The 26,796-nt window shown below is 42.1% G+C and overlaps 1 protein-coding gene across 3 annotated transcripts; it reads left to right on the forward strand.

Annotated features, from left to right (window-relative positions):
• Window positions 1-744: 744 nt before the first annotated feature.
• Window positions 745-23,506, forward strand: GGH (gamma-glutamyl hydrolase). 3 transcript variants are annotated; one of them, XM_006055919.4, is made up of 9 exons: window positions 745-1,004; window positions 3,747-3,861; window positions 6,454-6,504; window positions 9,973-10,057; window positions 12,847-12,985; window positions 16,320-16,426; window positions 16,513-16,603; window positions 20,546-20,683; window positions 23,138-23,506. In XM_006055919.4, the coding sequence occupies exons 2-9, from the start codon at window positions 3,755-3,757 to the stop codon at window positions 23,257-23,259; spliced, it is 840 nt and encodes a 279-aa protein (XP_006055981.2). In that variant the 5' UTR covers window positions 745-1,004; window positions 3,747-3,754; the 3' UTR covers window positions 23,260-23,506. The 3 variants fall into 3 exon arrangements, with proteins under 3 accessions (XP_006055981.2, XP_006055980.2, XP_006055982.1); XM_006055918.4 differs by lacking the exon at window positions 745-1,004 and adding an exon at window positions 1,055-1,511; XM_006055920.4 differs by lacking the exons at window positions 745-1,004; window positions 20,546-20,683 and adding an exon at window positions 1,055-1,511.
• The last annotated feature ends 3,290 nt before the right edge of the window (window positions 23,507-26,796 follow it).

The raw sequence follows: 26,796 nt of genomic DNA on the forward strand, positions 1-26,796 counted from the left end.
TCTCATCAAAGTATAACAGTTTGCCTTTTACATTTGTATCTTTACTCACCTAGAGTTTATTTTTGTGTATAATGAGAGGTAATACTTTTTTTCCTATGTGGACAGACAATTGCTCCAGCACTACAACTTCATACTGGTACAAAGTTTCCTCCTCTGTTCATCTGAGTTCAAAACAAGCCGAATATGTAGGGCCTTTCACAAACACATCCATTCAGCTTATCGCTCACCACGCCCTTCCAGAGCAGCATTATTATCTTAACAAAGGACATACTAGATTCGCTCTTCTTGAAATACATTCTCTTCACAAATTCTGTTCTCTTTTCCTTACAAAATTGCAAACTTCTGAGACAAAAAACCAAGGCATTGCCCAATTAATCTTTGCATCCTCTATACTTGGCATTGAGTTGATTATCAAATAGGCTTCTATTCTGATTTTCACCCTTATAGGTGGGAACTCCCAGCCAGTATAAGCCATATCTTTATTGGGTTTTCACACAGAAAGAAAAAGCTTACCTTTCATCTACTAGCCCACCAAAACAAGTTCAGTGTTTCCAAATCTCTTTTCAAATTTTAAACAGAAACCTCAAAAAAAACTTTTAGTGATTAGGAACCCAAGTCACCCTTTGTGCCTTGTTGTACAACAGTCTGCTCAAGTTAGAAGGCACCGTGTGCGGGCCTGGCCTGGACTTGTTTTTGTCGTGATGCCAGGAGTGGGCCCCTCCTTGACCCAGTTCTGAGCTGAGGCGACGCTCGTGGGCGTGTTCACATCCATCGGGCTTTCCTCATCTCTTCGTTTGGTCCAGAAGCCTCAACCTGCACGCAAATGGCAGGAGGCGGAAACTACCTCCCAAGTCACCGACCATCCCTGATGGAAAGCGGGGGTGTCTAACTCCGCCGCCAGCATTCCTCAAGACGACTTGGGGCTGGAGCAGCCGATGGCGCAAAGTTCTCAGGCGACTTCTAGAACCTCTCGCCAGCCTCCCCGCTGCCTGGTTACCAATCAGGTCAGGCTGCGATCCAGCGCTCCCCACTCGACCGCTGGACCCGGCGCCCCAGTTAGTTCCGGGTGACTTCAGGTCACGTCGAGGAAACAGCTGAAAGGGCGGGCTCGAGTACGCGGAGCCCACCGCACTTTCCTGAGCCCCAGCAGACGCCGCGGGGCGGGCTGGAGGCCCGGGGTCCGGGCGGCCGCGGAGCGATAGGGTAGACGCGGCCTCTGCGTCCCCGGAGTCGCCCGCCCTTGCGGCCCCAGCGCACATGCGCCAGGACGGCCTTTCCCATATGCCCCCGCGGCGGAGCACCGCCCCCGCCCGACGCCCTCGAGCGGCCGGGAGACAGCAGCTGCCTCATTCTGCTGCTCGCCGGTAGTGCCTTTGAAAGCCGGCGGGAGGCGGCGAGCGCAATGGCGAGACTGGGTCGCCTGCTGAGCGTGTTGGGTTTGGTTCTGTGCGGGGCGACGGGCCTCGGTCTGAGCGCCCCTCCCGCGCCCACCCCCAAGAAGCCCATCATCGGTAAGGAGACGGCTAGGGCTGGGGCTGGGGCTGGTGAGCCGGCAGCGCGCCCTGGGCGCTTCCAGCTGCTGCGCTTCGGCAGGTGCATCCGGTCCTGGAAACATCCAAGCCTAGGGTTAGGATGTGTGCCTTCCTAGCCCAGGGGTCAAACCCTCATTGAGATCCTGCTGAAATATACCTAGGTAATACTCGTTGATTTCCCGCAAATCTTGGCTCTTAAAATTGGAAGGGAGGAGCATGCACCTTGAAGAATCCTGAGGATGGTTTTTGTGTTTGTACTCATCTAGGAATTTCTGCGGAAAAGGCAATGGCAACCCACTCCAGTACTCTTGCCTGGAAAATCCCAGGGACGGGGGAGCCTGATGGGCTGCCGTCTGTGGGGTCGCACAGAGTCGGACACGACTGAAGCGACTTAGCAGCAGTAGCAGGAATTTCTGCTAACTAAACCTTCTGTATGCATGCATTATCTTTATTAAAATTTCACTGGTTGAGGGCTCATTTCGAGGAAAAATGCAAAATCGAATTGACTAGATAATTGAGAAATTATGGTATACCTGGCCTTTGTCGTCTTTGGCAGCGGAGGGCAGCCGTGGCTCCTGTGATCCTAGTAGCAATTCTGTTTTGTGTTAAAGTAAAACAAGTCATTTTTCTTTTTCAACACACTTATGTTCTATAAAGGGAGTAAAATCAATTTGCATCGCCAGAACAAACATTTAAGACTGGGGCAAGGGAAAGCAACCCTGGAGAAATCAGCTCCTATTTGAAATGTGCAAAAAAGTAATTTGTGGGCAGACAACTAGAATTGATTTCATTTTAGCTGGTAGTATTGTTATGCCTTTCATTCTGTTTTTTTGGTGTGTTTTTTTTCCCCCTTTATTTCCCACGAAGATGGGCACTGTATTCTGTAACTAAATAGAAAGTAGTTGAACATTTTTTCATGGATATTGGTAGTGTCCATTTTCATGTGTGTTGTGTATCAATATTTGGAACTTGGGATGCATTATTTCATAATCTATGTAAAATAGTGGTTAAAATCTTCAAAGGGAATTAACTCAAAATGTAATCCTATGTAGGCTTACTGGGTGGCTCAGTGATAAAGAATCCGTCTGCCAATACAGGAGATGCAGGAGATTCAAATTTGATCTCTGGGTCAAGAAGATCCCCTGGAGGAGAAAATGGCAACCCACTCCATATTCTTGCCTGAAGAATCCCATGGACAGAGGAGCCTGGCAGGCTACAGTCCATGGGGTGGCAAAGAGTCAGACATGACTTAGCGACTGAGTGCATTGCAAAACAAAACTACACAGGATGCTGTATGTTTTGATTACAATGTTTGTTCCATGGTATCTGGTAAAATATATGTGCATTTTACTATATGTAGTCTATACCTCAGTAAATCTGAGTAAAGGTCCTTCGAAAACAATAACAACAAAAAAAACGGATGCAGAGAGACCTTTTAAAGGGCTATTAGAATAATCCAGGTTGGGCAGAGGGGTAGGCAGGATGTTTGTTGCTTGGATTAAGATGGTGTTGATGGTGTTGGAGAAACATGCATAGAGAATTTTTTCACTCTTTTGCTTGTTGTCAAGGAAACTATGTGTGTGCGTGCGTGTGTGTGTGTGTGTGTGTGTGTGTGTGTGTGTGTAGGGAGGGGCCTTCTGCTGGATTTAAGGATTGGTACTCTGACATAGATTCTGCTGCTGCTGCTGCTGCTGCTAAGTCGCTTTAGTCGTGTCCAACTCTGTGCAACCCCATAGACGGCAGCCCACCAGGCTCCGCCGTCCCTGGGATTCTCCAGGCAAGAACACTGGAGTGGGTTGCCATTTCCTTCTCCAATGCATGAAAGTGAAGTCGCTCAGTCGTGTCCGACTCTTAGCGACCCCATGGACTGCAGCCTACCAGGCTCCTTCGTCCATGGGATTTTCCAGGCAAGAGTACTGGAGTGGGGTGCCATTGCCTTCTCCGACATAGATTCTAGCTTGTGCCAAAGAACCTGGCTTTGGGGGCTTATTTGGCCTCCCTGATGTGGCAAGAGAGGAAGCTACTTACAATTCAGGTCAGCCTCCACTACTCCTTTCCCAAATCCTATAGACATCCTTTCAGGAGAAGCTTCATGTTTAATTCTGTGAATTAAATGAGTGAAGAAGTGACATTTCTAGGGTGATATGTTTCAGTTTCTGAGCAGGAAAAAAGGACATTACTTGAAACGGAAACTTAATTTTTTTTGTAATTTAGGAATATTAATGCAAAAGTGCCATAATAAGAACATGAGAGCCCTGGGAAAATACTACATTGCTGCATCCTACGTGAAGTTTCTAGAGTCAGCTGGTGCAAGAGTGGTGCCAGTAAGGTACGATGCGATCTTGTATTTCTAAAATGAATGCTTTCTCTCCTGCGATTGCATTATTCAAGCACATTAATGTTATACCTGGTTTCTGCCCCAAATCTAATGCTTAAGAGTCTCTCATTAAGTTGTTCAAAGTGTGAAGCTACGTGTTTCTATCATATCATTAGAGCTGTGTCATGTGTATTAGATAGAGAATGAAATGATAAGTTCCTTTACTCCAGAAAAGGTGATACTCATCAGATATTACAAAAGCAATGGAGTAAAAGCACTTCTAGATTCACCAGCTTCCTTCCATAATATTAGCGTAAAGAAACATGTAGGGAATCAAGGAATATTCTAGAAGAGAACTTTTCAGAGACCTTCCCACCCCACTTTAGAAGTTTGGAAACGACTAATACAGCACTGTCGCTTCGATATTAATTGCAGGTATTGCGATTTTAAAGGAGCTACATTATTTTTGTGGTTTAATGATCTAAGGAACAATAAAATGACTCATGTCATATTCATGACATGATAAATGATTCATGTCATTTTGATTTGGAAAGACTTGAATTTTTTTTTTAACAAAAGCCTTGTTGTTGTATTGATATTATCTTATCACCCCAAAATAGTGTATTTGAGGGTCTTCTTGCACACTCACCTAATCCATTATAAGTGGTTTCACACATAAAACACAACTGTTTGCTCAGGAAAACCTGTTACTGTAAATAATTTCACATAAAAAATGGTAACAAAAGTAGAACATTAATACTCAAAATGCAAATACTACAATTTTGAGAACAGTACCACAAAAGGGTTTTATGTTTAGATGAACATTTGCTTTTGACATTAGTCTTCAGTTTTTTCATAGCAATCTAATTTTTTCAAATGAAATCTTCTTTGGAACTTAACAGCAGAGTTTTAGAGCTGAGGTCGAGGTTCTGGACAGTCCTCAAGACAACTTGCAAAGTTTTGATCCTGGAAGCTTTTTCTGCAAGCTGTTCTTTTAGAAAATAGGTTTAATAACATGGGTGGGAGGTGGGAGAGACAAAAGACAGGTAGGCCAGTTCAGAGATGTGAGTGGGTTAGGTGTGAAGCAAGGAAGGCTTGGCTTAGAGCAGTGGTTGTAGAATTGCTAGGTAAATGTCTTTAAAAAAAATCAGTAAGACTTGATGACTACTAGGATGAAAAGGCACAGGGAGGAATAGACAAGAATGGCAGAGGTTTTGAAACGGGAAGTGTTAAAACTGATGACTTGCAGAATACTGGGATTTATGACTGAGATGCTGAAAACATGGCATACAGGTTAATTTCCAGCTTGGATTCCCAAAGTTCATTTTAAGGTATATTGCTCAGAATTAGAATCATGTGTTCTCTAAAAGCAGTGTAATACGTGGCAGCTAAATTCCCAGAGCAACCTGCAAAGGATTGCCTAATATGGAATGAGTCGTGATCACACTGATGATGTTGGTTGGGTTTATTTCTGAATTTCGGATGCTGGGGACCGACTGCTGCAGTTCAGAGGGAAAGAGGAGGTGGACAGGAGACCTCAGCAGAATCCTTGAGCAGGCGAAGGCATTTGTGTTCGGTGCCCATCCTCCTGTCTGGCCTTCACCCTCTGGTGCCCGGTGCACTCAGGTTATTATAATCTCCTGCCCTAGAACTGGAGGGACCCAGAGGGTGTCCGCCTCCTGAGAGGTGGCATGTGGCAGCCCACTGGCACTTTTGGTCTAAAAATCTGTTTCATTGGTAATGTTTAAGGTATGTACAAATCAGGAGACTTCATAAAAGTCTGGATTTCTGGCCTTTATTTTTTTTTAACACAATTTTCTGGAGCTAATTTTGAACAGAGCAAGAGCTGTCCATTGGCAGCAGCGCCTGTTGCTCCTTTTCATGCTCCGAAGCTGTCATTTGCCATCATTCCTAGACATATGTTGTTTTCTTTAAAGAGAACTTACTGAGGGGGTCTTGCATTTCAAGAAAGTCTGACAACATGCAAATGTCATCTGTGTTCAAAGAATGTGCCCTGTTCTGTTTTGCCTTCATGGTCTCTGAGATACCGAAGTTTGTGACCCCCCCCGTCCCCAACCCACAGTTAAGCCCCTTAATAGTGATGCACTGGGCCCCCAAATTCAGGCATGGACAACGTGGGAACTGTTTTTTAGAATGAGTGAAATGACCAGAGCTCAGCTGCAAAGCTACCTGGCAGGAGTCCCTGGAGAGCATCTGATTCATCTCAGTCCATTCGCGCTCCTGATGGTGGTAGTTGCCCATCCTGATTTAAATGTCCATGGGGAAGATTCTGTGTCCCGACTGGTCCCTTCTTTGTTGACATAATCTGGGGAGTTTCACCTGGCAGAACGCTGGGACTCAGCAGTTTCCCTGGTGGTCCCACGGCTAAGACTCCGTGCTCCCAGTGCAGGGGGTCTGGGTTCCATCCCCGGTCAGGGAGCTAGATCTGATATGCTGCAACTAAAACCTGATGCAGCCAAATAAATATTTTTTTAAAAAAGAATTATTTTCACCTGGCTTTTAAATATTAATGTGGTAGCTTCATTTAGAGACTTTCTTCAGTTTTGGAAATGGATGTTTTGTAACTATTTTTATCATTTTCAGGCTTGATCTTAAAAATGAAGAGTATGAAAAGCTTTTCAAATCTATTAATGGGTAAGTTGTCAACAGTTTAAGACGGTATATGAGGTCTAAGTGATGCAAAAGAGTACATATGAATACAATACATGTTTCTAGGTAACTATTTTTCAGTGGTATAAATATTAGTTTTCTGAGTTATTTTATAGAAATTATTTTGTTGAGCGATGCAAAATTCCTGCAGAGAGAAGGCAGGTTAGAAAATAAATGTTATATAGTAGATAACATTTTTTTTAATGTGTAACATAATTTTTATTCTTTTAATGCTTGTCTTAAAGGCTTTGAAGCCACTTTGGAGGCCATGACATACTGCTTGCTTAGGGGATTTATGTCTGAAGACTGAAGATATTAATTGGTTATCTTTCAGAAGGTGATTTGAATAGAATTTGGTAAAAAGTTTTATATCCTCTAGCTTCATCACAAAAGATATGATTGCTTAGCTCACAGAAAAAAATCATATGAAAAAATGTGAGACATATTCATAATTAAAGGAAAGCTAATTATAACAATTAAAAACTACCAGGTTGGCAGAAAGCAGAAAATGTGCTGATGTGCTAAGGTGAGGGTATGAGGAAACAGTGTTATTGTACTTTATTTGTGGGAGTTGTTGATGCGAATAAGATACAAACAGTCTACATTAAGGAACAGAAGAAAGTTTTCTTCAAGCCATACTGAGGACTATAGCCCAGGAAGAAAGTGCTTCAGAAAAACACTGTGTTATATCTTGACAGATCAAAGAATGTACATCAAACATGACAGGGTTACATTCCTTCCAGGTTTCAACAGAGACGTGGCCAGCAAGTCAGCATGACCTTAATGTCTGGCAAGGGAACCTTATCTTGGAAGAACCACTACCATGGGCATCATAGGAAGGGCAGCCATTTATCCCTATCTTCAGAGCGGACTTTTCTTTAACTTCTAGATAATGCATTCTTTTCTTAATGATTAAAGCAGAGGTACAGTACATGTTTGATGGGCCATAGACAGACTGTTCTTAGTAGCATAAAGTTCAAGTCAAATCATGTATAAGTCAGAATGACTTCCCCATACTAGCTCATGCTAGCTCATAGTAGGTGAAAATTTCTTCTATCAGGGTGGAAGTTAGATAGTCTTTTGGGGGCAGTTTTATAATCTTTTGAAATTAAAAATGCACATACCATGTGTCACAGGAAATGCTTCAGAAAGATTTTTATTTTACGAATATCATCCTCTCCTTTAACATATACACACTACTATATGTGAAATAGGTTACCAACAAGGGTCTGCTGTACAGCCCAGGGATCATACTCAATATTTTATAATAATCTGTAAGGGAAAAGAATCTGGAAAAGAAAACCTAGTCACTTTGCTGTACATCTGAAACTAACACAGCATTAAAACTTGACTATATTTCAACAAAAAGTAAAGCAAAAAAGATATAGTCCTATCTTACATGATGACCTGGGCCCAAACGTATGTACTGTCGTATTGTTTGAAATACCCCTGATTTGGAACCCATCCACCCACCCCTCAGTTGGGAACTGGGTTAAAAATAAACTATATTCATATGATAGAATATGGTTAAAAATGAGGGTGTCTGTAGATGATGCCCTGAATCACTGTTGTAACCTGAATAGTGTGGTATTGTTACACGAAACAAGCAGGGTACACAGAGGTGTGTGTAGTGTACTCCCATTTGCTTTTGTTTTTGAAGTTGGGGTGAGGAGACATGCATAATATATATCAGATTAACCCAGCAAACCTTAATGATGGTTATTTCTGCTTGGGAGTGGAATAGAGGGAGTCTGTCTTACTGTAAAGCTTTTATTAAAAGAACTTTTAAAAATTAAAAATAATTGCTCATTTTTTAAAAAGCTATGTTCAAAGCGGTCATTTACATTCAGGTCAGTTTAGATCAATAAGTATTTAAAATCAGTTCAATTTAGTGAAATATTTACAATGCCTGTTACGTGCAGTGTACTTTGTACATGGACAAAGATAAGTCCAGGAGAGACCATGAGATAGAACCTCAAAAATAAAGTGAGCACGACTCTCCTCCCACTTTAAGAACCACTTTTACTGAGCCCTGTTATGCAGTGAACCCGGTACTGTTTTGGGGGGACGGTGCAGAGATGAAAAGGTGGAGCCTTGCTTTCAAGGTGTTTGTCAATCAGGAGGGACAGTCAAGTTTTACTTTTGAATGAACTGAGGTTAAACATGCCAAGTTCATTCAGAGACAGCTTTTTAAATACCGACTCAGTAAAAAGGGGGAACTGCTAATGAGTCTTCATTAAGGCACTTTCCTGCTTGGTTTTGTGACAGATGTTCTGCCTTATAGTTTTGGTATTTCCTACCAGACCGTGACCTTACCAACAGCAAGAATTGCCCATCTCTGACTCTCCAGGCTAATACCTATTACTGAATGAACAACAGTCTCAAAAGTGATATTTCTTACATCTCAAATTCATATTTAAGTACTTTTTAAAAATTTTAATATATTTTGTCCAACTTTTGTAATCTGTTTAGAATGTCCTTAGTTACTTTAAGAGCTCTTTAACTTGAAAAGTTGAAATAAAAATATAAATACTTTTCTATATATCTCTTCTATTGGTAGAGTCCAGTAGTCAGATGTTTGTGACGCTCTTCTTTTTTTTCTGAGAAGTTTTTTAGAATTGTCATAAACATGTATAATATCATATAAGAAATGAATTGCCAGTCCAGGTTTGATGCAGGATACAGGATGCTTGGGGCTGGTGCACTGGGATAACCCAGAGGGATGGTATGGGGAGGGAGGTGGGAGAGGGGGTTCAGGATGGGGAACACATGTACCCCTGTGGTGGATTCATGTTGATGTATGGCAAAACCAATACAATATTGTAAAGTAATTAGCCTCCAATTAAAATAAATAAATTTAAATTAAAAAGAATTGTCATTGTGTTCTTTTTCAAAATTTTCTGATGCCATTCTTATTTCTGAAGAGAACTCAGGGAAATAATAATAAATGAAAATTTTCATGGATATTCAGTTCTAGCCTATTGTATTTTTATGACTATTTCATTCTTTATGGTTATAACAATTTTTTTTTTTTTTTGTGAGCCAAGACTGACTCATGGCTATGAACCTGCAGTTGATTTTGGCATCTCTGATCATCTTAATTTAAACCTATTAATAGCTATACTTAGAATTTTATTTCTACTTGATTTCTAGCTCTGCATATTCTTCCCTTGCCCCCAGTTTCTTTTACTTTAACTTATCCATACTCTATTTCAAAAATAGACTTGTTTATCCAAGAAGTTTGGTAGAATATGCACAAATGCACTGTTAACTGCAGTAGTTTACACATAGGTGGGATTGTAAATGTTTTATATTTTTTTGCCTAACTTTTCTCATTTTCTGTAGTGCTCTGGCTGCTTGTGTAATCAGGAAAGGTTGTTTTAAAATAAAAAGAGTATTGATTTTCTGGGAGGGAGGAGAGGTTGAAATGCACCCTCTTTGATGTTGTTTCAGAGTCCTTTTCCCTGGAGGAAGCGTTAACCTCATGAGGTCCGGTTACGCTCGCGTGGCCAAAATGTTTTACAACTTGTCCATAAAGGTAAGTCTCAGTTATTTCTTATTATTCCAGGTGAGTTTTTGTAATTTTCCAAAAGGGTAATTCTTTTTTAAAGCACGTGGTGATACTTCCTTCACCACTCTGTAGTCTCATCACCCCTTTAACATTTGAGGTGCTGGTTCTTTTCCACCCTGTGGCAGCTCTCACCTATTTTCTGTGTGTTTCATTTAATTCTGGACTCCAGGGAACCCTCCAGTTCTGCTGACCAGCCCTCTGTACTCAGGCTCATTAACATGAACCAGGCACTCACGGTGGCTGAGTAAGCAGTCTCTATTATGTACTGGGCGTTGTTCATAGGTCGTTAATTCTCATCTCCCCTCGCAAGCTGTCCTCAACTCATCCAATCCTGTTTGACCTTGGACCCTAAGGCTCCACGTGCAGTGACTTGTGGAGCCTCTCAGCTTCTCTGTAACCTCACATTGCACCTGCCTTTGCATCATACCTCAAATTCTTGGAATTTCTCCCTGGAACTGTTAGCAGCAATTTTCTAATTAATCTTGCTGGCCCTACCATCTACCCAACCTTAAATAATTCCCTAAGAAACTGCCTTTGGCATGTGAGATACTTGTTGGAAAATGTTGACTGGCTTGGCTCAATGACCTGTAGCCTTCTATAGTCTTTGAGTGAAGAGTGTGCCCACAGCCCACCTTTTCCAGCTTTTGTTTGTGCAGGTACTTGCAGTCAGACTGGTGTTTCTAGAACATATCCTATGTCCTACTTTCAAATCTGCTTTGTCTGTTTCTTTCTACCTCGTCTTGTCATTTGTGCCTTAGCCAGCTTTCAGGGCTAAGGGTTGTGCACCTTATGGGGAGGTGTCCCTCTACCCCTGCTGGAATGGCATCCTTCTTCTGCTCAACTTTTAGAGTATTTTGTTGTTGTTGATCAGTCACTAAGTCATGTCCATCTCTTTGTGATCACATGGACTATAGCCCGCCAGGCTCCTCTGTCTGTGGGATTTCCCAGGCAAAAATACTGGAGTGGGTTGCCATTTCCTTCTCCAGGGGATCTTCCCAACCCAGGGATTGAACCCTCATCTCCTGCATTCTTTACCACTGAGCTACCAAGGAAGCTCTCTGAGATTAAGGGGCTTTTATCTCAGAGACTCAAGATCTTGGAGTTAGCTGTTGATGTCTCATCAGATGGCATGGTTCTGATACCCCTCGAGGCATTCCTCGTTTTATACCATATGGTTCTGTGTACTTAGTACCTGCTCAGTGGACATTTTTTGGAAAAACTAATGAGCAAAATTGAAATTTAACAAAATTATAACAAGAATGATTTAAAAATGCATTTGGGAAGCATATATATAAATATTATAAAGTAACTCTTCCTTTCGTAAATAGAGACTTGTGTAACCTGGTTTGTTCAATTAAAAAAAAACACAAAGGAGTCACCTAACTGCCCAACCCATAAGACACAAAAGGTCTATTTGACAACTTGAAGATTTCAAAGCAAAGGAAAAAGCTTAGCAATCTTGAACTTCCATTTAGGTGTAGCCACTGGGGTCCACAAGCCCTCAGAAGAAGCAGCCTTCAGAAGTGATTTCTGTTAGATCTATATGGTTCCACTCTGTGTCCTTTGTTCTGCTGATCACAACAAATAAAAGACGCCGTCCCAGCAAGTGGGGATTTAACATGTAGTCCAGAAATCCAGTTTGGTACATATGGAAACAGCAGTTCTGTCTTCTTTTGTGTTTATTGTTAACTGAATGTCATAAGACCTTTCAACATAGCATATGCAATTCTAACTTCTAAAAGTACAAACTTCCTAGATTTGTATATGAAGGATAAAAATCATATCTTGAAGTAGAAAATATAAGAATTAATATTGTTCTATATTTTTCTTACTGAGGAACAGAAAAAAATTCCTTAACATTTTCTGTATTTCAGGTGTGTTACTGGAGTAGGAAGTGGCAACCCACTCCAGTATTCTTGCCTGGAAAATTCCATGGACAGAAGAGCCTGGTGGGCTACAGTCTATGGGGTTGCAAACAGTTAGACATGACTGAGAGAATGAGCGCACATACACACAGTTAGGTTATATTTTACAGTCTGTGCAGGAAAACCACTGTTTTTAAGGAAGTTACAAAACCCATTTTTGTAACTATAAGTACATATGGGTTTAATCTTTAGTTAATCAGAAAATTCAGTCACCAGAATACTTTTTTCCCAGTCACACTAGTCATTTCAGTTCCCTCTGAGAGCCCTAGTACGCTTGTACTTCTTTAGTTTACTGTGTGATAAGTCGTTACTTTTGCTTGCTGACTGTTCCCTTCCTTCCAAATTATGGCTTTCATCAGATTAAATCTGATTGGCTGAAGGCTGTTACTATAAATTCTGAGATAATGGAGGCAAAGGAAAACCTCTGTTCAGAGTAGTTTCAAACCTGGACAGTCATTTAAAACAATAGGATTTGTACAAAATGTATAAGTAGGCATTTATCTAGCATCATTTTCCATATTTACAGTCCCTAAAGGATAACATGTGTTGTTTGGTAGTTGACTGGCAGATGTCTGTCTCTTTCCCAGCACAACTGAGTCTGGATAGTTTGGTAAATTAAACCTTAAGTGTTATGAGGGTGCTTGGTCTACAGACAGATGAAGTGATAATCAGCTAATAGAAAAGAAAATGCTGGCCTACTACTACTGATCTTGGAAATTCCTTAGAAATCCATGTGTGACTCAGGTGCCTGTCTTGTTAGGACAAACTGAATGTATAAATTTTATTATGAAAAGTTTGAATAAGCTTAGTTTTTCTCTTTACTCTGCAAAGAGTTTTGGTGAAGGAGACTATTTTCCTGTGTGGGGCACCTGCCTTGGATTTGAAGAGCTTATTTATCTGGTCAGTGGAGAGAGCTTATTAACCCTTACAGATACTGTTGGAATTAAACTGCCACTGAACTTCTCTAGAGGTAAGAATTTTTTTTTTTTTTTTTTGCTTCAAAAAGGTAGTAACTGGGTAAGATTAGTAAGTTGCAAATATCCAAGTCAAAAAATGTTTGTAACATTTGTTAATTTTTAACTTATTTACACAGGCTGAAGGTGTAACTCTTTGTACTGAGTTATAAAGATGGCTTAAGGGATTTTGCATGTTTATAACTTACTGTTTCTAGTGATATCAGGACCATGCATGATGAAAAACTCTAAACTAAGACCTGGTTTTGAGTTCTAACTTTGTTACTTTTGCCTTGGGGAATCATTTAACCTGTCTTAAGTTTTACAAATGATTTCTAAAAGCATTTACTCTTAGGGTTTTTTGTGAGGGTTAAATAAGACAGTGTTTTCCGGGTACTATGCTAAGCAGCTTAAACATAACTCATAAATGTTAGCTTTAGTCGTGTCTAACTCTTTCCAACCCTATGGACCATAGCCCACCAGGCTCCTCTTTCCATGGGATTTTCCAGGCAAGAATACTGGCGTAGGTTGCCAGGCCCTCCTCCAGGGGATCTTCCTGATCCAGGGGTTGAACCTGCATTTCCCCCTTGGCTGTGTACTGTGTTTTGACCCCAACTAGGGTGTACTCCATTCTAGTATACCACCTGGCGGCAGCTCAGGCTCCAGGTAAAGGTCATCTCCCTGACCAGACTACCCTTACATCAGGGACCAGCCTCTAGTCACGCCCCAAGGCTACTCACACTTCTAATCAACTGGCCATGAGTTTGGGGATAGCCATGGGTTTAGTGAAGCTTCCCAGGTGGCTTCCCAAGTGGGAAGCTTTTTTTTTTTTTTGAAAGCGGGCCAGGCTTGGGGCTGGGTGGGGTTGGGGTACAGGGGCTGTGATATAACTAAGGCCAAGAGAGGGTGCCTGGGCGGGGGGCTATGGGTGCTCTCCCTCTCCTCCTGGGTGGATAGTCTTCTCTTCTGCCAACTGCCGAGGCACCTGGGGCCCTGGCCTCTAGTGCAGCGGCATTGGAAGGGAGGGTGGAGGGCCTGGGTTCAAGGAGGAGGTGGCCGACAGCCCATGTTCAACTGAGTTCAAAATACGCATGTTTCCTGGGAGAAACCACTGTTATTGGTGAAATCCTCAATGGGGGAGGGGCATGGGGCAGCAGAATGGAGGAGCAGTGAAATAATCTAATTATCAAACCAATAAAATGTTGTTATAAGGAAACATCGGCCTGTAAGTGATGATAGCAGTGAATTATACAGCAGCGTGTCTCCGTGGGTATGGCTGGTCTCTGTACTCTTCATTGAGTATGGAGAACTTCCCAGGTGGCTCTAGTGGTAAAGAACCCACCTGCCAATGAAGGAGATGTAAGACATGTGGGTTCAATCCCTGCGTTAGAAAGATTCCCTTGATGGAGGGCCTGGCAACCCACTCCAGTATTTTTGCCTGGAGAATCCCCATGGACAGAGGAACCTTGGCGGCCTACAGTCCATAGGATTGCAAAGAGTCAGATGCCACTGAAGCAACTTAGCACACACTCACACACAGGTTTAATAATGCACTGGAATGACTGACAGAGCTCAGAAAGTGCTGTGTTTGCAATAAGAGTTTTGCTGTAAAGGATTCACATGGGCTGAGGTCTGGAGGGAATGCAGAACTTCCTGCCCTCTTTCTGTTGACTCAGGGCATGTCACCCTCCTGGTGCATCAATATTTCACCAGCGAAGTGGCTCCAGGGAGCTTTGGTGCTCAGAGTTTTTATTGGAGGTTCATTGTGAAGGCATGATTGATTACATCACTGGCCATGTTATTGAACTGAGTCTCTAGTCCCCGTCCATCCCATCCCTGGAGATCAGGCTGGCTCAAAATCAGATTTACTCTTGAAGTCCATTTCATATCCATTGTGCTGCAGATTCAGGTAAAAGCCAGATCTGCTGTAATCACATGGTCAGTCTCTCTGGTCACCAGCCTCATCCCAAAGCTGTCCAGGGGCCACCTTACGCCACCTCATGAGCATTACAAAGACATGCCCATCCTTTGCGAATTTCCTTGAAATTTCCAAGGGTTTTAAAAGCTCCTATTCGGGAACCCAGGACAAAGACCAGACAAATTTCTTTATTTGCCAGTTTGTGTAAATAGATACTGATTCTTGGGAGTTCCCTGGTGGTCCAGTTTTGAAGAATCCACCTGCCAATACAGGAGACACAGGTTTGATCCCTGGTCTGGGAAAATCCCACACGTCACGGAGCAGCTAAGCCTGTCCTCCACAGCCACTGAAACCCATGTGCCCTAGAGCCTGTTCTCCACAATGAGAGAATCCACCCACAATGCAAAGTCTGCGCACAACAACTAGAAAGTAGCAACGCCCACCCCCACCCCTGCTCCTGCCCACCGTGTATCCAGAGAAGGCCCTCAGGCGGCAGCAAAGATGCAGCACAGCCAAAAAATAAAACTGAAAACAAGATGATTCTTGTAGGTTACTTGATCTCAGAATCATCAGAATTGAATTCTACCAACCTTTCTTGTTCTCTTACAGATTTTGGATGGAAAGCAGTAGTTGTTATTCCCAGAACTTATAAAATGCTCTATACTTTTCACAGCTCTTTCTCACATTCAAATAGTGCAAAAATCATATGGGAAATACATGTCTTGGGTCAGTTTCTTTTGGTTGTGTGTGTTTGAAACCGAGTTTATACAAACCAGGAATGAAATTCACTGAAATAAGGAACCAGTAGATTTTGATGATCTGGGGCTCTGGGGTTCTCATGGACCGTTAGCGTCCTGAATGACAGGCTCATTTGAGGACAGCTGACGCTGGGGCCTTGATTACCATCAGGAGTTTCTTATCCTTTTGCTGCTGTATGTCTGTGTCAGACTCCAGAGTTTTCAGCGAAGTAAAGTGCTTCTTTTGATCTGCTAGTGGTTTGTGACCTGGTTTGTGTTCTTTTCCACATTGTTGGTATTTTTAACTATTTAAGTCCCAGATACTTTGAAAATGTGTTGGAAGTTCTAGATCCTTTGCTGAGCAAACAAATATATACACATGTGGACAGTTTTACCTATTTTTCAGCCCTGTCTAGAGAACTCAAGTTAAAATCCTGCTCATTATCATGTCTAAAGAATTTTAGTTATTTATGTTGCAATTCTAGAAGAAAGGTACGTAAGTATGGAACATATTTGGAACTGTGTGTTGAACTTATTTTGTGCCTGACTAGAATACTCCTGTGGAAATGATGTGTTTGCAAATCATTTAGTCATCTTGATTGTGTCTACACAGTGGCCTCTCTCTGGCTCTGACTTCAGTGGATTTTATTTTTTTCCTGTGTTTGAATGATTTCTCTTGGGCTTAAATTTTTTCAGGTACATTGCAGAGCAGAATGTTCCAGAATTTTCCTGCTGACTTGCTGCTGTCATTAGCAGTAGAACCTCTGACCGCACATTTCCACAAGTGGAGCCTCTCTGTGATGGTATCTCATTTATTATGCAGTGAAACCCATGCTAAATTTAGATTTACTGCAGAAGTAATCATTTTGGTTTTATTTTTGCACTTTAGAATTTTACGAAGAATGAAAAGTTAAAGGCGTTTTTCAGTATATTAACTACAAATACAGATGGCAATATTGACTTTATTTCAACCATGGAAGGTATGTATCACTGCACATGTACACTTTGTTTTATTATATTTATGAATTTTGATTTTATATTTCTCTTATGAATAAAATCATTTAAAATCTCTCTTAAAAATAAAATCATGAATAAAACTTTGGGGACTGAAGTTGGAAGTTAGGGCATTATTGGAGAAAAGAGGCCCATGTTTTGCTCATGTTCCAAATCAGTTGTGGTTTACCTGGGTCACCTTCTAGGTCAAGGTGATGAAAATGGAAGGGAGGTGAAGACTATGGGGAGGATCAATGAAGCTAAATGGAGATGACTTCTGTTTCTAGCAACATTGCAGATTAAGTACATGCTCCAGACAACAACAAAAAATGTGATTGGCATACAGAAAAAAATCTCCCTAAATACATTGATGAAAGGACAGTAAGGGTATTTAGGTCCTAAACTCCAAGAGTTATATGGAGCATTTAAACCAGCATTGTTACTGAATCAGGAGAACTTGAGGTGAAGCTCAGGAGCGCCCTCTCTGGAGAGTACCCCCATGGAGCAGGACCCGAAAGGCTGGACCCTCAATGAATCCTGTGTGCAGAACTGCTCAGAGCTAAGAGCTCATTGAGAGCTGAGACTGTGTCTTATTCTTTGTGTTTCCAGGAGATGTTGAATGGATGACTAATTATGTAAATGAAAGAGATTTGGCTTGGAAATTAGGGCATCAGTTTTCCATGTTGGTTGTGTTTCTGGCTGTGTCATTATACCAGGTTCATTTGAAAATTTTATCTTCTGAAAACTTCCTGATACCTGCTAGATAGAAACACTGGAGATGCTCTTATTTGCATATTTCCTTCCTATTCTTGATACTTTTGTTCTAAATTAGTGAGAACAGGGCCTGGTTCCTACATTGTCAGGAACCTGCATTGGTCTTTGAGTGATGCAGTTTACAAAAATAAGAGTGAATCTCAACTTGTTTCTGAATTTCAGTGTGTATCTCTGTCTAAACATTCATCTGTCTATCTACTTTTCTATCTATCTGAAAAATCTTTGTTACAGTTTATCACTTGTTGTTCAGTTGTGAAGCTGTGTCCGACTCTTTGTGACCCATGGACTGCAGCATGCCAGGCTTCCCTGTCCTTCAGTATCTCCTGGAATTTGTTTACCATTGAGTTGGTGATGCCATCTCATCCTCTGTTGTCCCCTTCTCCTCCTGCCTTCAGTCTTGCCCAGCATCAGGGTCTTTTCCAGTGAGTCAGCTGTTCGCATCAGGTGGCCAAAGTATTGTAGTTTCAGCTTCAGCATCTGTCCTTCCAGTGAATATTCAGGACTGATTTCCTTTAGGATTGGTTTGATCTCCTCGCAGTCCAAGGGACTCTCAAGAGTCTTCTCCAACACCACAGTTCAAAAGCATCAGTTTTTCGGCATTCAGCCTTCTTTATGGTCCAGTTTTTACATCCATACATGACTACTGGGGAAAACCATACCTTGACTATATGGACCTTTGTCAGCAAAGTACTGTCTCTACTTTTTAATATGCTGTCTAGGTTTGTAGTAGCTAGGGTGTTTCTTATCCTAAATAGTACTTTTCGTATCTCAAAGAAATATATTAGAAGATCTGTCTTTCAGTTATCTGTGTGTAGCAATTGATTTTCTAGTCATCTAGCCAATGGGTCTCCTGCTGGTGTCACCACATGTGGTCCCAGACAGAGAAAGAGAGTATATTACAGGGAGGTAGGCAGGTGATCAGTGGGAGAGGGATGGAGTAGTGACCACAGCTACTTGGTCTTAGGTTCTCCTCTTGTGAACCTTGCCTGAGGAAGGGTAGGATAAAGTAGTTTTTTTTCTGTGATGTGCTCTCTCCTAGCAGAGTCTCATGGGATGCAAGAGGACAGTGCTCTTTTTCCTGGATACCTGTACTTTGAGATCACTCATTCCTCCAAGTACTTTCATATGGTAGTTGGGGTTTTAATTTCAATGCAAAAATAATAGAGGATTTCTTACTCAATTAACACACTATTGACTGAGGGGTTTTTTGCAGAAACTAATGCCTGTGGCCAGAGATTTGTTATGTAAGTGAATATTAAAACACTCCAGTCAGTAATGTTTGGGTAACAAAAGACGTATTAATACATCTCTGGTCAATAAATTGTTAAAATGAGGAAAGACATACGTGTGAAGAAAAAAATGAGATCAGTATGTAAATTTCTCAGAAGACAAATATCACACATATTCACGTTTTTAAAAGTTACAGAATTTTAAAAACACAGAAGTAGGTGAGTAATATAGTGACATCCTGGGTACCTTTCTGTAAGTTTCAACAACCTTCACATTTATGTGGCCATTCTTATTTCATACAGTCCATGGGGTCGCAAGAATTGGACATACTTATTTCATATTTACTTTTTCCTCCTACTAGAATATTTTTTGGAGTAAATCCTAGGGATCATATCATTTTTATATATAAAAGTAGTTAATAATTCTAAGAATAAGTGAACTATAGTAGCAAAAATCTTTCAAATTTAAACTTCTTTAAAAAACTATTTAAAAATTGATTCAGTGAAATCATGAACCATTCCACATACCATGAGAGAGGCACAGTGTATGCTGAGATAAACTAGCTAACCTATAAAGACACCAGAGATGCTGGCATAGTTCATTCTCACATGAGTAAGTCATTATATTGGAGGGGATGAAGATGTGGTGTGAAGTGAGGGGAAAAGAAACCCATTGTAGAAGAAACTTGTCACTAATTAGATGTACCCCTGACTACTGAACTGGTCTGTATTCAGAGGCTCAATTATTCTGCTCTGCTCTGATCATGCTTACTCCTTGGAAGAAAAGCTGTCAGAAACCTGCTGCTGCTACTGCTGCTAAGTCACTTCAGTCATGTCCGATTCTGTGTGACCCCGTAGATGACAGCCCACCAGGCTTCCCCGTCCCTGGGATTCTCCAGGCAAGAGTACTGGAGTGGGGTGACAAAGAAACCTAGACAGTGTATTAAAAAGCAGAGACATTACTTTGCCAACAAAGGTCCATATAGTCAAAGCTATGGTTTTTCCAGTAGTCATGTATGGATGTGAGAGTTGGACCATAAAAAAGGCTGAGTGCTGAAGAATTGATGCTTTTGAACTGTGGTGTTGGAGAAGACTCTTGAGAGTCCCTTAGACTGCAAGGAGATCAAACCAGTCAATCCTAAAGGAAATTAATCCTGAATATTCATTGGAGGAACTAATGCTAAGACTGAAGCTCCAGTATTTTGGCCACCTGATATAAAGAGCTGACTCACCGGAAAAGCCCCTGATGCTGGGCAAGATTGAAGGCAGAAGGAGAAGGGGATGACAGAGGACGAGACACTTGGATGGCATCACCAACTCAATGGAGATGAGTTTGAGCAAACTCTGGGAGATGGTGAAGCACAGGGAAGCCTGGCGTGTTGCAGTCCATGGGGTCACAAAGAGTCGGACACAACTGAGCGACTAAACGATGAACAACAACTACTCTGATCACCTAGTAAAGTAAATCATATTTCAGATTATAAAAAGTTGTGCATGCGTGCTAAGTTACTTCAGTCGTGTCTGACTCTTTTTGACCCCATGGGCTGTAGCCCATCAGGCTCCTCTATTCATGGGATTCTCCAGGCAAGAATACTGGAGTGGGTGGGTAACCGTGCCCTTCTCCAGGGGATCTTCCCGACCCAGAAATTGAACCAATGTCTCTTATGTCTCTTGCTTTGACAGGCGGGTTCTTTTACCACTAGTCACCTGGGACTCTCATAAAAGGTTATAAGTCAGTTAAATACTGTTATTATGAGCCTCACATTGACTGCGAATTGAAATTCTTTGTGATAATAATATGCACAGTTTTACTATGTCTGACATTGTGGGCTATAAAAGTAACATTTTACACAGAATATACAACATAATTGTAACATCTTAGACCATTGTTACCATTTAATACTCACTAGTCTGTTCTTTGTGCAGGATACCGGTATCCAATATATGGCGTCCAGTGGCATCCGGAGAAAGCTCCTTATGAGTGGGGGCAATTACGAGGCATTTCCCATGCACCTAATGCTGTGAAGGCCGCATTTTATTTAGCAGAGTTCTTTGTGGCTGAAGGTAATTTGAGGCAGAGGTTATAATTGTATCACTCTAGTGTGGTTCTGAAGGAAATTGCCCTCATCTGAACTTTTGTGTATTCTATAAATGTCCCGTAGGTTTAACTTTTAAGAAAATGAATTTGAGAGCCCTGAAATTGAGATATTAGTAATTTAAATCAAATCAGGACCATTATTTCAGTTAACAGTATTGCATTCTCTAAAGTGGGTTGAATTCTTAAACAACAGCATAAAGATTGTTTCTTTTTTCTGTCTTTCTTGATTCTTTTTTTAAAGATTTTTTTCCCATTAGTGTTGGGTTTCCCTGGTGGCTCAGTGGTCAAGAATCTGCCTGCCAGTGCAGGAAATCTGGGTTCTACCCCTAGGTGGGGAAGATCCCATGGAGAAGGAACTGGTAACCCACTCCAGTATTCTTGGCTGGAGAATCCCATGGACAGAGGAGCCTGGCAGGAGGCAGTCCACAGGGTTGCAAAGAGTTGGATATGACTGAGTGACTAAACAACAGCCATCATCATTACTCTTCTTTGGAATAATATTTTAATTGTGACATTATCTGAGAATTAGATCTTATTTTTCCAAGACAGTTATATGAGTTGAATCTATACTCATCAGTCGGTGGATTTAAATCTCCCTGTCTATAAGTATTGGCACATTGGAGAGTTAATACGCTTTGCCTTTGCCTTCTTTTTCATGTTGGAAACACAGATGTAGTCACACAGTGTTATGCTTGTGGGTAATTGAGAATTTGGTGCTAGATGCTTGAGGTTTAGTTGAATGATGTGGGTGTGAGACAGAGCTACAGATGTGGCTCGCCAAGGATGGGGCATCCCTCGGGCGAGGCATGGGCATGGGAAGACTTGGCCTTCTCCATCCGAGCTTTCCCTGAGGTTTATCACCCCTCTGTCCACACTGGCAGGTATATACTGCATCCTGAGTTCACCGTGATTTAGGATTATGCTCAGTTGAATGGATTATTTCTTGACAAAACCCCAAATTAAAAACAAAAATCCAAAAGTTCTCCCATGGACAGTATTAGTCCTAACAAACATTTTTAGGTCATGTGTGTAGAAGTGAATGAGGACAGTGGTGGGCAGGGCATGGTTTTCTCCAGCACTTTCACAGATTTGACTCCACTGTCTTCATCTTCCAATGCCCTCTTTCTAAAAAATACCAGAAAAGCCCATATTACTTTATTTTGACTTTAAGGTAAAGTCTGAGCCTTCACCCCCTCACATTCAAGCTTCAGCTTCGCCGACTTCTTCGTGCCTCCTTCCATTTCTAATTTCTGCCTCTCTTCTCCCCACCACCAACACACCTGCCTCGGCTCTACAGTATCTCCCTCCTCTTTACTCTTGAACCATCTTCAGGAAGTTAGTCTATAAAAAATGATGTAATATTCGTAGTTTGTACTCATGCATGGAGTAAACAATGTATGATTTATATACAGAATGTATCATGTTCAATCAAGTGAAAGTGTTAGCCACTCAGTCCTGTCTGACTCTCTGTGACCTCATGGACTGTATGTAGGCCACCAGGCTCCTCCATCCATGGAATTCTCCAGGCAAGAATACTGTAGTGGGTTGCCATTCCCTTCTCCAGGGGATCTTCCCAACCCATGGATTGAATCTGGGTCTCCTGCACTGCAGGTGGATGCTTTACCGTCTCAGCCAGCAGAGAAATCCCTGTACATTGCATGTACATTGCAGTGGGGCAGGTCACTTAGTATACGAAGTACACAGCAATGGGATCATCTAGAATTTGTTGTTAATACTGACATAGCACATGACAATAATAGGTTACTCTTTATGTGCAGGTTTCAGGGAATAGTTTAGGTACAGTTTCTGCTTTGATTGCTGATGGAGGAGTTGGAGCTTCTTCCTTGATGTCTCATAGGCAGGTTTTCCTCCTTTTTTGGTCTATAAGACTAGAGTGATAAATCAACTGCAAAGACTCTTCATTTTAGAAGATTATTTCCAATTATGATTGTGAGTAGCCTAAGTAAAGAATAAGCAAATAAAAGATCGGGGCTTCCCTGGTGGTCCAGTGGCTAAGACTGTGCTACCAGTGTTAACAAAAATGTTAACAGTTCCCACTTCTGTATGGGAATCAGACTAGATTGCTTGAGAGTTACATTGCCTGGTGAATATTTACATCTCCAGGAGAGGCGTCAAGCCTTGTGCAAAGTAGGTACTTATTAGGTGCCTAGAAGGTGTTTGAATGTAGTGAGAACAGAGCACCACGTGGGGTCTGGTGCAGAGCAGGTGTGGCTGCTGTCAGGTAATGCCCCTCCAAGTCAGGTACTGCTTTGTTTGGGGGAAATTTTATAAGACATTTTTTCCTTTTTGCTGGCCTTGTCCCGCTAAATAATGCTGATTAGAGGAAGGAACATCATAAAGTAGCCTTTTGAAAGTTGTACCCCATCTTCTTAAAAATTAATCCTTTCTTTGTCTTACAGCTCGGAAAAGCAATCACCATTTTGAATCTGATGTTGAAGAGACCAAAGCACTAATTTATCAGTACCGTCCAACTTACACTGGAAACGTTTCTTCATTCCAGCAAAGTTATATATTTGATTGAAAGGCTTTGCTGTATTAACAGGGATTCTGATTAACTCCCTGAGTAAACTGTTATAATAATGAAAAATGTGCTACTCGTGGCAGTAGTAGGTCACAGAGATGCCTTTTCTGTGATGTTACTGGCTCTGATGCTTCATTCAGTATTTTTGTGTATCACATTTGATAATCAGTGAGACAGATAATCATAGCGTGTTTCATGGAAAAGCTTTGTATTATTTAAAGATTAGGAAATAAATTTATTGAAAATACAGATGTTTCATTTTTTCTGATTCTGGCAATACCACTCCCTACGCCTGCCACCTACCTCATCCTTGCAGAAGACTGTTTTTATTTTTTAATTAATTTTTATTAAGGTATAGGTAACATACAACATTATATGAGTTTTAGGTGTGCAACATATTGATTTGATATTTTTATACATTACAAAATGTTTGCCACAGTCTAGTTACCATCTCCATAGAATGTTGTTACAATATTATTGGCTGTATTTTCTGTGTGTACATTACATCCCCCTGGCTTACTTATTTTGTAACTGGAAGTCTTTATCTCTTAATCCTTTTTACCTACTTTGCTCAGCCCTCTGTCTTTCTCCCCTCTGGTGACCACCTGTTCATTCTCTGTAACTGTTCCTGTTTAGGTATGTTTATTCATTTGCTTTATTTTTTAAAATCCCCAATATAACTGAAATCATATAGCATTTGTCTTTCTTTGTCTAACTTCTCTCACTTAGTGTAATAACCCTCCAGATCCATCTGTGTTGTCACAAATGGCAAGATTCCGCTCTTTTTTATGGCTGAGTAATCCTGTGTGTGTATGTGTGTGTGTGTGTGTCATACAGACATATAATTCTGTTTCTGCTGTTTCAAATCCATAGTTGAGGCAGAGTCTGTGTTTTGAACTTTTATCTCCCAGTGTTCACCATAGTAGTTCCTCAATAAATATTTGTGACTATTCGTGAATGTATCTTTTTTTCCACGGAAAATGATTCAAATACTGTCAAATGCTCAGGTATTTTTTCATCTATTTCTTTAGTCTGTGCTTCCCTCTTCCACCCCTTACCATCCCATATACCCTCAAAAACACTTGAAGTTTGGAAATACGTTGAGGGCAACCAAGCAGTTAAAAGAGAGAATTTTTTTTTTTTTTTTTTTGAGCTGTTTCTGGCAGCAGGTAAGAATCTGCTCTCCTTGTTCTGGAGATACTGCTGGAGAGGGGAGCATGGGAAGCTGAGTGATTAATTAAAGCTTCATGCTCATGAAGCTGAGCATGGCAAGATGCTGGGGAAGATGAGGAATGATTTGATGTGCAGATAGGAGCAATATTCTGAAGATCAAACCATAAGCTTTGGGCAGTAAGGCCACACAGAACATAGAAATTAGAGGTTAACCCATTTAATCAGTTGAGAAGACCCTAACAGAAGTATGGGAGATTTAGTTTCTGTCCATGAGCATGAAGATTGAGTGTTGTCTTCTCAAATGTGCCATTTCTGACTAACTTCACATCTTTTATCAATTGGAAAAGATAGTGACACAGTAAACTTGCTGGAGAATCCTGTGGACCAAGAAGCCTGGCCGGGCTACAGTCCATGGGGTCGCAAAGAGTGGACACGACTGAGTGATTTAGCAGCAGCAGCAGCAGCAACACTCTTACTACTCACCCTCCCTGGGCTCCTCCAGCCCATCTGTTGAATTATAGATCTGCTCATTTCCAAAGTTCCCTAGTAACACTGAATCCAGATGGCATTGTAACTCATGGTGCTGTATCAGCCATCTTCCTGCCCATGAACACTGGCTTCGTATTGCTTGCCATAGTTCTCATGGTGATGGTGACCACAAATGCAGGAAAAGGTGGACTGTTGATTTTTTTCTTGATTCATATTACGTTTTCCATTTTCCCCAACCGTGTTATCTTTATGCTGGAAGCAACTTTATTCCAAGAGCAGAATCTCTTGCAAAGTTGACAGCCCTCCTGCCTTCCCCACACCACCGCCAGGGTGCTCAGCAAGAGGCCTAAGGGCAAATGAGGAGAGAAGTTCTTTTCGGGAAAGATGTGTGTTCCATGTCAGTGTGGCTAGAGACTGACCCAGGGCAGCCTGACGTTGCTTCGTTAGTGGAGCCAGCGGAGAATGTGGCTGAGAAGGGCCTGCTGATGTTCGTGAGCATCAGTCAGGAAGCCCTGGGAGGAGACGGGCGGCCGCCGCTGGAGAACTGACACCCAGGGAACCTGGGGAAGGGGTGCCAGCGGCCGGAGGTGTGGAGGCCAGCAGATGGGTGTTGCCACCCTGCCGCTTTTGGGTTCTGTAAACAGTAGGTGACACTATAGTTGGAGAAGGAAGAGCCAGTACATGGGGGCATGTGGTGGTTCCAGCCCAGGGGCTGGCAAGTCTCCAGCAGCCGGATCTCTGAACTTGCCCTGTGCCCATCATGAGAGTCACTGGGAATCAGCAGGTCAAGGGACACCCCTGGTGATCCAGGGGTCAAGGCTCTGTGTGTCCAGTGCAGGGTGCCTGGTTTCAATCCCAGGTAGGGAAACTTAAGATACCTCATGCTGTGTGGTGCTACAAAAAAAAAAAAAAAAAAAAAAAAGCATTTTGACATCACCCTTCTGTTTGCAAATTTCTTAAAATCCTTTGAGAGAAAAAACTACTGTGCTTACCAGGCAGCCCTCCTGGTGCCATCCCATCATCATGACTCCCAGAGCAGGGGCCCTGAGGTTGAGCTGGGAATAGGTAGGTGTAGGGAGGCACCTTGAAGGGGAAAAGTGGGAGGCAGGGACTGTGGAGCTCCCAAAAGGCCCGGAGTGGCCTGCAGGCATGGCCCTGCCCTGGCTGACTCCTCCCCTTATGAAACACTCAGGTGGTCCATCCTGCGACTGGGGCCCACATTTGACCAGCTCCGGGTATGGGGTGCTTCACCCAGAAAGCACTTCTGCCCCCCGTGGGTCTCAGGCACTGGAAAGGGGCTTAGACAGCTTGGAGGAAGGTTTTGCTCAGTCTGGGGACCTCTGAGGAGGCAGATCTGAGCAGGGGCTTCACTCACCTGAGGGCGATACCACCTGGTTCACCACGGGCCCAGGGCCAGCTGTGGCTGAGGGTTAAGTAAGAGGCCTTAGAAGGTTAGTTTCTGAGCACAAATGTGGATGCCATACTCCTCACCGTGGTCGAAGAAGGCAGCCCTCAGTGTGCCAGGAGATCCAACCAGTCTTGCCTTGAGCCTGTTCAAGGTTGTAACCGGGAAAGGATAATTTTGAATTCATGTTGGATCTGCTTCTGTGACTTTAACCCTCATCTTGCCGCTTTTGTTATGAAAGAAAGTGTTAGTCACTCAGTCATGTTGGACTCTTTGTGACTCCATGGACTGTAGCCCGCCAGGCTCCTGTGTCCATGAGATTCTCCAGGCAAGAATATCGGAGTGGGTTGTCAATTTTTATAAACATACATAATGTCCTGCCTCAGGGAGATAACCTGCTCCACCCACCTGTGAAGGAAGTGAGACTAACACATCCCCCCAGGCTGAGGCTTGCCGTTCTAGGGGACATT

The sequence above is a fragment of the Bubalus bubalis genome, chromosome 15, assembly GCF_019923935.1.
Source record: "Bubalus bubalis isolate 160015118507 breed Murrah chromosome 15, NDDB_SH_1, whole genome shotgun sequence".
NCBI lineage: Eukaryota > Metazoa > Chordata > Mammalia > Artiodactyla > Bovidae > Bubalus > Bubalus bubalis.